This window comes from Mugil cephalus, chromosome 22 (genome assembly GCF_022458985.1).
Source record: "Mugil cephalus isolate CIBA_MC_2020 chromosome 22, CIBA_Mcephalus_1.1, whole genome shotgun sequence".
Classification (NCBI taxonomy): Eukaryota; Metazoa; Chordata; class Actinopteri; order Mugiliformes; family Mugilidae; genus Mugil; species Mugil cephalus.
The window spans coordinates 17129952-17142080 of NC_061791.1; the positions used below are offsets into that span (position 1 = coordinate 17129952).

The 12129-nt window shown below is 40.5% G+C and overlaps 1 protein-coding gene across 1 annotated transcript; it reads left to right on the forward strand.

Moving 5' to 3' along the window:
- Positions 1 to 875: 875 nt before the first annotated feature.
- On the forward strand, positions 876 to 10560 carry ccdc107 (coiled-coil domain containing 107). The gene is made up of 6 exons (XM_047575940.1): positions 876 to 1168; positions 5872 to 6086; positions 6175 to 6244; positions 6364 to 6454; positions 7366 to 7475; positions 8306 to 10560. The coding sequence occupies exons 1-6, from the start codon at positions 1027 to 1029 to the stop codon at positions 8707 to 8709; spliced, it is 1032 nt and encodes a 343-aa protein (XP_047431896.1). The 5' UTR covers positions 876 to 1026; the 3' UTR covers positions 8710 to 10560.
- The last annotated feature ends 1569 nt before the right edge of the window (positions 10561 to 12129 follow it).

Genomic DNA, 12129 nt, shown 5'->3' on the forward strand with positions numbered 1-12129 from the left:
TTCTCCCAATGCAGTGCTTGTCCCTCCTCATCTTTAGTTTTGTTTTTGAGTACGTCAATGGAGAAAGACTTCAAGTCCAGGCCACATGCCACTCTCACAAGGGTGTTGTGCAATTTTGTCGGCCATTGTTGGTTTATTCAATACAATTTGATCTCAGACAGGTATTTCTGGCACCATTGGACAGAGCTCATCGAGACCTTTATTTCGATATATGGTACTCATATTCGCCAAAAATGCCACTTACGCCCCTCTGGCTCCAAGCGCCTCGCCCCTGTCAATTTTGTTCATTGAGCAGGGGGCAGTCGAGCTGAATCATTGGTATGTTACTGCAAATAAAGAGGCTATAACAAGAGAAAACGTTGTTCCGGATGTCTAAGTATTTAACCTTCGAAATAAAATCACTTTTTTTTTTTTTAAAGATAATTTCTTTAGCTAATAATCTCAAAGCATTATATAGCACACCCAGTACTTACAAATGACATTCACTGCAGGCAGGCCGCCTCGGCCAGCCGTACGATGACATTAGGCAAAAAGGCAGGCCTGCAATCAAAGCTATTGTTAACTGATCTATCCAGTGGATGAGTAAACGGGACTGTATACGACAGTAAATTTGTGGCTTTTTATTGTCTGTTCTTTTATTATGACGTCTCTATTCACGATTTATCTGTTTCCTTTAGTTTCTCATTACTTTGCCTATATATATATATATATATATATATATTATAATTTTTCCATAATATATTTAGTGGCGATTCTATGTTCTGGGCAGGTCAGAATATAACAATAAAGATGAAATTTCTACATAGCGTTTCATTTTTGGACGTTTTCAAAGTAAAGCTTTTATTCTGAAGTTGCACTTTCCGGAAGCCCTGCTGTGTTATCAAAGCAGAGCGCAGTAGTATTTTGGGGCCGAACAACCTGGCTTCAATAGTTTCTCTGCACGCTGGACTGACAGTACAGTGTTTCTATTCGGGTTCCTGTCTCACTTAGCTTTCAGCAGTGGGCATTCGGCCTCTTCGCGGGAGGATGGTGCTGTCTACATCACAACAAGTCGCCCTGGCTTTCACGGCCGTGCTGTTTACGTTTGTCGTCCTGCCGAGGTTGCTCGGCGTCGGCGGCGGGACCTCGGCGAAAGAAACCAAATTCGACAACCGTTACACCAGAAAAGGTAAAGGACATGTTTATTGTGCCTTGGCAAATATACTCTTCGTGTTCAGTGTGTGCCATTATTAGCCTCGAGCTCACCAGTTACCAGTCTGCGTTAACCGTCGCGTGCACTGGCTAGTTTTCCCAAAGTAAAAGTCGTGACAGCCGACTGAAATGTATATTTACCACTTTACTATTTAATTCCAGTGTATTTGAGATACACCCTATTCTAATTAATAGTTGCATCATACAATTCAAGTCATATAGGACACTAAAGTCAGTATCTGCAAACATTAACCTGAAAATTTGCATTAAAGGCGAATATATAGTACTGCGATGACCTACGCACTGAGCTTACGTCGTTTAAGACATTTATACTTGTGCCTGATCAATCTGGCTCGCTGTGTAACCACAACACCTAAAAGATAGATGTCGCTGTTTTTTTCTTGCCTGTAGGGTGAATTTCTGTTTCTACCTCCTGCTTCAGTTTCCAGAATGGTAGATGAAACTTCAGCCGAATACGAGTCTAACAAATGTCCATCTATCAGGAAACCTCAGTTGACCTTACTGATTATTTACTGATCCAAAACTCTACACAAAAAAACGCACTGTGGTGACGCAGAGCGCAACAGCTGTGATTGGTCGGTTTGTATGTTCCCGCTTTCATATTTTCTTCTGCTTCTCCATCTCTGCGATTTTCGAAGTCATTGTTCTGGATCAATAAGGAACCGTTAAGGTTAACTGAGGAGGTTTGGAGATACAGGCACTTTAATGCAAAGGTTTCAGTCGCTATTGTTGAAAGTCAAGCAGAAATTGGAAACAAAAATTAACCTGAACCGTCACACGATAGGCACACATGTATAAATGACTCAGACCGACGTTGAGTCCGTGTGTATGGCAGCACAGTACTCTAAATTAGGCTTTATATGTTTGGGTAGATGGACACGTCAGCTACAGCGCTAGTCTCTGCGTAGTTGTCTATGATAACACTGGAGCGTCTGTGTCAAATGTTGCGGAATCATGAACTGCACATTAGATGATGTCAGGTTATGCTTTCTAGTTTTAGACTAATTTTACGTCGATACCGGCTAACTTTTGAGACCAGGAATCTATTTTCATATTTAATGTATCTATCTTTTCCAAAATAGAAGGTGCAACAAGGTCATTTCTTCAGTTTTAAAACACTAGGGGTTCGTTGGGGGGGGGGGGGGGGGCTGTCTACCTGAAACTCACCACTTCATTTGGTACACCTGGACTAGGGTCTGTTCAAGGCCAGATACTGATCTGTGGTCGGAGAAGTCTGATCCTGTTTTCTTTCCTAATGAATGGAACTTAGCAACCCATTATTGACCAGATACTCCAGTCTCAACTCATATGTCAGGATGTGTTTTGCTGATTGTTTGCTAAGTGCTCTACTGTACACTCTGTACTTACAGAGCTGCAGATGTAAATTTGCTGTAAGTTTGCAGATGTCCCCAACCTTGTTTGGACTAATCTGTGGCAGAGATGAAACCCTAAAGCTGTTTGTACTGCAAACAACTTGTTCCTCGACACCAAAAAACAAACAAACAAGGAACACATCAGTGTTAACAGGTTGAACAGTCTCCGCCTATGAATTGTTATTTTACCTGTGGGCTGTCAGGCTGACGAGTTAAAAACTTGCTCTGCACTCTGCACTCGTGTTTACCAACTTATCGTATTCACATCTTACGTTATTATGACATCTTGGGATTTTATGTGGTCTGTCTTTAGTTTGTTTTTATTTATTGAGTATTTTTCATATTTGGTTTTAGACATGGCACATTTAACCAATCAAAGGCATTTCTCATCCTATCTCCTAACCAGGGTTTTAAACTGAACAAGCTATTTGGATGAGTGGCAAAACACTTCAAGAAGCCCTAAAAGTCGAACTGCTGTTGTTTTAACTTGTTTTTTTAAGACATACTATGACCTGAATGACTAAGAACCTTCGGGGGGGAGGGTGTGACATCCCCAGGTAAAACTAATCCTGTGCAAATAGCTTTTGCATTCTCAGTCCTTTGCAAAGAGGAAGGGTCATATCTGTCTTGAGTTTGTTCCCCTCTGCCAGCTGCACTCCTTCAGCTGTGAGTCATCTGTTGCCTGTTGTCAAACTTAGAGAAACCTTATTGATAGTAACATGAGACAAACTGACCACCTCTCTGAAGTTACAGGGAAGTGGAATAATAAAAAAAATGAAATACATACTTACAGATGACCTTAAACTGTTCACATTTCTTTTGTCAGAATAGTTTATAAAATGTCAAAGTCAGACCATGTGATTTTTTTTGAAGATCAGAGCACATGTTTGGTCATTTTTGTCTGGCAAACATATGTACTGCATGATTAATCTTTTTTTGCTAATCTCGATTCACAACCTCCTTCAATCTTATTTTCACATGCCAATTCTTTCACATTTCCATTAGCAGGGATTTGTGCTGCATCAAACCAAGTGCTGCCTTTTCCTCTCTAAGCCTTTTAAACCATTTACAGATGATCTTTACTAATGATCGCTACATAATATGATGGGGAAGATTTGAAAGCAAATCTGATGTGTGTGTCATTGTGAAATAAGTGAGGCAGATTATGAGATTCTGCTGAGAGTGATTTATTAAGAATGTGTCCTTCATGCTTTCTATTAATTCAGCACAGTATGTGTAGTCTGATGGTGAAAGAAATGGAAATGCCGCTTACATTTGTCATTTACATTGCGAGAAGCAGCTGCCCTTGTTGTACACAGAGGATGTGAGCTGTGTAACCAGACTCAATTCCAGGTTTTATTTAATGTGGAAAATAATAAGAATAAACAAACATGATCTAATGTGAATGTGTGTCCAAAAATTTTAGATATTTATGAATATTTGGGTATTTAAAACAAAAGCAGATGGAATTGCTTCAGTTTTGCGAAGAGATTTGAGCTCTCACGTAAAAGATGTGTCCGCTAGCTATCTTTCATGCAATTATCCATGCAGCCAGTCATGTGGTGATAGTGCATTGTATAAAATTATGCAACTACACATCTTAATGTTCAGACCAAGACCATTTTATGGTTATTGGTAGTAGATGGACTGGCTTGAGTATTTCTTAAACTGAGGATCTACAAGGACTTCTACCACAGTGGTCTCTAGAGTTCACTCTGAAACCTAGTGAGAGGTAGACGGCAGAAACGCCCTGTTCTAATCAATTTCACTTTCTGCTTAGGCCGCAGCCTCAGAAGCTGCCTTTTGTCTTAAGTCCAGGCTGCTGCTGCTGCTGGAGTATGGGTGTGGGGGAACGCTCTTTTGGCACACGTTAGGCCCGTTAATACCAATAATCCAAGTCATGGTTTGAACAGCAGCAGTATGACTATCTCCATCCTTTCACAGCCACAGTTTATTGTCTGAGTCCTACTTGTGGACTTCATAACATAAGTGTAACAAAGCAAGTATTCTTAGCTGTTCTGAGTAACAGGACAATAGGCTGAGTTTTTATTTTCAGCCTGAGCTGCAGTGATGGACTATGACTCAAAAAGCAACAACTGTCTGACATCATCAGAAAGGAAGGAAGTGAGGAATCCATGGCCTTGTTCACACCTAGCATGAACACGAGTCTGTGGTTCAGTTTGTAGCGTAGGTTATATCAAAATTACAGTTGAGCACCAGACAGTGGAGTAAATGGTATTTTCAACTTGTCATTTTAAGGTTTATGGGATTAATAATTAGTAAGGTTAGACTCGTTAACTCGGTGCCTGTGCTACAAAAGGCATATATAAAAAGGAAAACACAACCACTTTATAATCGGTTTATAATGATTCTCATCAGTTCAGAGCTATATATATCTAACCACTTTCAAACTTTAAATAGTTTGTGTGTCCTTTGCAAATGAGTCCATTTCAGTTCAGTTTAGTGTGTTTCTGGAGCCCTTCATGTTGAACAATAGATGAGGGATTCAACTGGTTTTGGTAACTTGGGTAATTTTTCTTCTATTACTTTAACATAAGTAATTGGTTTCCTTTTTACATGTTATTTTTCCCCCAAAACCTACATTTTGTTCCTTTTTTACTTTTACTCTTCTCTCCATTCTCATCCATGCTGCTTTTGTTGAAGTTAATTTTTTGTTTTATTTATTATTATGTTTTATTTGTCTCCTATATTCCCCCCATTCCTTTCCTGGATTAGTTTGTAGTACTCTCTCTGCTACACAGTCACAGTAGAGCAGCTCTAAATACATGGTACGGTATATGGTGAGTACTTGTGTATTTCCAGTTACCTGATCAAAAGTCAGGGTGACAGGTTTTCAGTTTGATCCCAGGTTAGTCATGAAGAGTTAGAAGTCACAAATTTGTGGTACTGGAGCCTCAAAGATAACGCACTAATAAGAGGTTGGACTAATACACTAATGGTCTTGGTTTTATGTAGCATTTTCTACCTATTGGAACTGAAAGCGCTTTTATAGTCACAGACACATCCACCTATTCGCTCACACATTCACACACAAGGTACTAAGGGCAACTGGTGGTTCAGTGTGTTGCTCAGGGACTGGGGGATTCTGGGGATTGAAGTCTCGCTACACCCTGCTCTACCTACTGAGCCACAACCCCCTCTAAATCTCGTAGTTTACATTGTTCCTCTGTCATATCAACTGTGAAATACTAGGGAAGTTAATGTCGACATGGCATGGCTGTAGGCTCCGCTCTCTTCTTCCATGACATTGTTTTTGTTGCTGCAGGTCCAGGCCCGGGTGCAGTTAGAGGTCAGAACATCAACATGAACGCCCCCAGCTCACATAAGAACCCTGACAACGTGCAACAAATTAAAAAACGCATGGAGCAAGAGCTGAAGAGTGACAAGTACAAATCCAACAGCAATAAGGGCTATGTGTTCACGCTGATGCCTCTCTATGCCATCGGAGTAGGTGTGTTTGCAGCCTACAAGTTTTTGAAGGTAACTAAACATACCTGCACCCCCAAATGGATCAAATCTGTAACTTTAATGTGTAATATAATTATGTTTGTTTTTCCTCCCATCACAGATCAAATCTGCAGATGACAAGGCACAAAAGGACAAATTTGCAAAAGGGGCCAAAAAATCAGCGGAGGCAGGTGTGTATCATGTGTTGAATGTGTGCATTTTGTCTCGTGTGTGTGTGTATATAGTATATGAATATCATGAGTAATGGAGTTTTTAATTATCTGTTGTGCACGTGTTTGCTTTCGCGCAGAGAACCAGTTGAATGAGCTGGAACAAAGGCTGGCGCAGACAGAAAGGATGCTCAATTCCATCCTCACGCAGCTGGACCCACTCACTAACTGGTGAGTCATGACTTCGCACACACTGGTCCCTTGGTGTTCACCAAAGCGTGTCTGACTTTGTTTACACAGGTTTGGTTCAGAAAAATGATCCCCGCTCAGATCTACTGGAACACACAAATAAATATTCATATAAACATTCATAAAGCTACATGAAAGCACATGACTCCTTTTAACTTTTAAGACTTTGTCTGAGAATCATTACATTTATAAGTGTCTTCTGTGTCAAAGTCACCCAGTGCTAGCTGTATGACTGCCAAACAGGGCTAACTAAAAGCTAATTTTACAAACTTGTACTGGCGAAGTAAAAACAAATGTATTTTTGCATGGCTGTATTTCCAGATGCTAATTTTTTCTCACACAATACTTGATAGTAACTCTACACATAGACACGTCCACCCATTGTTTGGATCACACCATGTGGCTTTTTTGGTTAATTCGTTGAACATATTTAGAACACTGTGATTGTTAGAGGCTTCCTTGTTATCATATTTAGATCTTCATACTGCTCGATGAAAGACTTGACGTCAAGCTACTAGCACATAGTACGTGCTGTTCTATTAGACTGGTTGGATCTTGCTGTGTCTTTTCACTGACTGATTGTTCTTCACCTTAATGTCTTCCATATGTGAGTCAGCTGGGCTGTAATGTTTAAAATGTCTTGTCATTTTATGTTGGACGGCATCACACTGGAACACCTTTATTAACAACCAGCTGTAAACTCAAAAAGTCTCCATTGAAATTTCCCCCACACAAGATGCACTCAGAATGTTAACATCAAGTCTCTACAGGGTCATGAATTCCCAGTTTTTAATCACGTGAAACCGTTTCCTTCTCTTTAACCCAAGCTCAGAGTGTAGCTCCTCAGAGATCAGTTTGCCCTCACATAGTTTCCTGTTCTCATTTCCCTACAGTGTGAAGTCGGTGGCCCAAGATCAGAAGAACGAGATCATGTCTCAGCTCCAGACCATCCGGTACCTAATGAAGAAGCGAGGGATGGACTGTCCGCCCCTGAACATGAACGGTGGGCTGATGGACTTCCTTTGACTGTGTTCACACTGGGCCATGTTCCTCAAACCTAGATAGAAATATTTCCTTCATCAGGTGTAACACAATAGTCTCAGCCGTTGTTGTCTTTTATTTCGGATGTTGACGGCAAGAGATTGAAAACCGAGCCATGCTTCACACCGCAGTCACGACTCCCAAACCATGGCTGTGCGGCATCATTGTTGCGATGAACCACAATTTGAAATTCAATTTGAGCAGCCGTGCTGTGAAACAGCTGTGAAAGGTGTTTTGCATCTAGTTTTACACTCATAAATGTGGTTGAAGCCACATTTGTACAACCTGCGAGCAGCATCTGATAAAACATGTTTTTCACTGAAAGCCAGCGGTAACCTGAGACCGGGTATAATTAGATTGGTTTGTGCAGAGAAACCCACAGAGGAAAGGCAGGGCTGTGATGACGATGAAAACCAGACATCCCTCATGAGACTGCATGAGCGTTACATGGGATACAGCATGTTTTATGTTCCTGTTATGTGCCCTTTTCCTTCTTACACTGAGTTCTGGATGAACCGGCTTTACTTCTTGTATGGTTGTCTCAAACATAAAAAGCTATCAGATGTTTGGAGAGTAAAATTCCACATATCTGTAATATGCCTTTATCTTGAAACACATGTTTACTGTTGGTTACTTTACAACAGTTGAAGTGCTCTGTAATAGATCTTAGTATTTTTGGAGTGTGATGTGTTTGTCCATATCAGGCTTTTATTTTTTAGATTGAATTACCTTATTTAATTTGTACTGTGTTATTCTAGCGTTGATATTAATATATTATGTGTTGTCTTTCAGAGGCAACCTGTGAGCGCAACCTGGACGACCTCATCGAGTCCCTCGGGGCCAGCGACGCCTCGGCGGCGGCGGACAAGCAGCCCTCTGAAAAAACTTGTGAAAAAGTGTACGAAAAGCGATTAGATGTAAAAGACGACGCCGAAGCAGAAGGTGAAGACATGAAGGAGCTTAGACCAGAAGAATCGGTAGGAGAAGAAGAGGATGGGGATGCAGAGGAGGGGCAGGGGGAGGTGGAGGTGGAGAAGGAGGAGGAGGAGGAGGTAGATAGAGCAGAAGAGGATAAAGAAGGCTGGGAGAACTCTGAGCCCATCCCCTCCCTAGAGGACTTGTGCGAGACAAACATTGAGAAGGCCGGAGTGGAGCAGTCTGCCTCCGGCCTCAGGCGACGCAACAGGCCTGAATGAACTGACAGCAGGACTCCTGCACCGTACAGAAACGTGACGAATTACTATCGAATATTTATTACTCAAAAGGCTTTCATTCCAAAACACTCATTCATTTCATAAAGAAAGCGAATAGTCAACACATACAGCTCTGTTTGTGTTGTGCGAGGGCTCTTCTTGTGTTTTAGCTCGGAGTACCATGTGTCAGGAGACTGGTAAAGTGTGATTAGGCAGATTTAAATGACAATATATATAATATTATTTCTGTCAATATGAAGAGAGTTCATAAATAAAAGACAACTACAAGGTAAAGGTGTTATCCACACAGCCTCCAGGTTAGCTTCTTGTCTTAGGTTATTTTCTGATTTGAGACATTCTGTCGCTTCATCCCCCACAGAGCGAACATGTGTACACGGCGTAAAGCCAGCACACATCCCACATGTTATTTAACCACCAGCTCTCCTGTCCTCTGTTCTGAAGCCTTCTTCCACCACTAGTCTTTGTCCTTATGTCTGCGGGCGTGAAAATAGAGCCAGCAACGTTCTTCCTTATTCTGTTGTAAGTCACTAATCTGCACATTTTTCAGATCTTCGTTCACTTGCCACGATTTACATTTTGCTCCAGTGCCGAAGGCTGAACACGTGTTTGCCAGGAGGTTGATTCAGTGTGTGTTTGCGTTTCCCTCCCAACGGACAAACCGTCCAACGTAGGCTGCTGTGTTAATGTCCACAATAGCCGCATATTGTGTCTCATCCTGCTATGTCAAGTCAAAACGTCTGCTGCTGACTTCACCGTTGAGATAAATACCACATGATATGAGCTGAGAGTTTGAGGGCTGAGCTTTGGCTGTTGCATGTTAGCTCTTCTTTACCAGGTGCTGCCACCCTCGGGTTGATGTTGGAATAGCAGGACCCAGTGCCAGGAAGTTACCTATGCTACACTAGGTTTGAGAAAAGCCTGATAGTTTTATGAAATGTCCCTGTTCTTTTGATTTGTTTTTATTTTTTAACTTTTGAATATATTCCTGTCCCAGATCCTAACTGACATGAGTGCTGCTGCTGGATGCTACTTAGACTGCAGGATATGACGAGCTATATTGTAGAACTCCTGTGGCATGTCGTTTATATGTCAAAGCATGGCTGTGCATGTTTGATTTTTTTTTTTTTTAACTTTTTTTTATGTGTGAGTGCATACTGACTGCATGATGTGAATTAATTTATTTATTGAAGAGGGAAATGACAATCATTTGATCAGCCAGAAACCCACGATCTGTCATTCTCTCATTCTACACTGTTACATAACTTTCATTTAAGATTAGTGTCTGTTTGTTAGAAACCAGTTATCGCTTTGCCTTATATTATTATTTTGTATTGTTATTATTCATTTGGAAAAATTGAGATTGAGGCTTACATGTTATCAAGTTGTTGTCATCATTCATTCATGAAGCCACTAATGTCAGTACATATTAACATTGCACAAAGCGTCTTGAGACAATTTTTATTGTTATTGACACAATATAAAGAAACTGAATTGAACTTGCGATGGTAGGTCAAATGCTGATGTGTTCAAATGTGGCTCTCTAGCCCAATGCCCTGTGAGATGTCATTAACTGTGTGGTAATACTGTGTAATGATACTACTTCTGAAGAAAGATGTGACTTTTATTTCATTGTTTTTACTCCTAAGTTCTGGCAGTTTGTCGCCATGACCCAGAAACCACAATCTTTGCCTTAATTTATCGAGATAAATGTTTTATATTCATATCCCTTTGCACGTCGTTTCACGTCTGTCTTGAATGTTTCACGTGGGGGCTGAAGGAACGAACTCGACTTGTCTTACTAGAAAATAAAATGAACGGAGAGAAAAAAAAAAAGTAGTTGGTCTTCTGGTCTTTTAACCAGTGTAATATAATTTTAGGCTAAATCGTGTTTTAGATAACCACACAAATGGTTGGATTTCTGACTTTGAGAGACCATTGCTGAGATTTAAGTGAATGCTGCGTTCAGGGAAATTCAGTGAATTTACCTCTTTCCAATACTTGCGCACCCAGATGCCAAAAATCCCTGTTCAAGGCAGATTGTCCCCAGGGGTCAATTTAAGGCAGCATGACATGGAAAACAAGACGCAAATAGAACAATACACACTGTCGGAAAAAGTGCTATAAATGTTTGAAACTTTCCATAAAGGGTGTAAACATAACTATGAATAAAGTGGATAAAGTGCAGACCGGGTAAGTGTAAACAGGAGTTACAGGGATTGTATATTTAACTTGCACACAAGTAGCTCCACAAACAAGAACTGAATTAGAACTTATCTAAACCCTCCTATCGAATTGGAAGAATTCAAACACTGACCACTTGTCACCTTTTACATTTTGAAACCTGTTTAAACAATTTCTTGTCAGACAAGGCGCAAACAAAGCAACGCGAGCTGTTTCCCCTGTTCCATGTATGTTATCAGCTGGGAACTTCCTTGTGTTTCCTTCCCGACAGGCTGCAGTCACATGGGACTCATTAACTAGACTCAGGTGAGTTTTCATTTCACTAATTGTGAGACTACTAGCACTAATTGTCTGGACCTCTGATGAATTAGGTCAGCCTCTTTAAAGTGGGAGGAGACGCAGTCGCTTATTTTACACCACATGTTATTAATTAATGGCCATTACTTTCTGGAAATCTCTTTTCTCTTTGTCGGTAAGATTTATTTTTATTTTTTTTTTTGCCAACACACGTTTGAACACACCTCACTGGACTGAATGACAAGGTGTATTCAAATTTTTGACTGGTAGTGTATATGGACCATGGTTTAATTAATAAAAGAACGAAAAGGGGGCAACATCCAAGCAGACGGATATTTTTTTATTTTTTCAATAACAACAATACTTTTATTCTGTAGATATTTTTTTTTCACATCACAATAATGAATAAACTGGTCTAAATAACATAATGTAAAGTTTCAAATTAATTTCATATTTGATGCATTTGAATTTAAATTTGTTATTATTGGCCTTATTTTTTAATTTAATTTATATAGTGTCGATATCAATACCAATTGTCTCAAGGCACTTCACAAAATGATTGATGTCTGAATTTAACTATCTGCTCTGTTTACAGGCAGGAAACTGTGCATGCTGGCTCACTGACATGGCTCTCTGGCATCATTTCATTAGAAAAACCCTTAATGGCTCCGCGTAAGTCAAACGGACCGGTCGTTCTGACATCCTGGAAAGCAAAAGCTCTGCAGGCTGCATCCCACATGTGCGTGCTGACTCACTGCAGTCGCCACTACTCCCAGGCCACTCCTGAATGAGCGCTAGTACCCCAGTTCTGAGCATTGTCCTGATTACATCATAGTATGTAGTACTATGTCATCATCTGTCTGCGCTCACTCTAGATTGTACCAACAAAGAAAAGTAAGGACACAACGTCCTGTTTTACTGCCT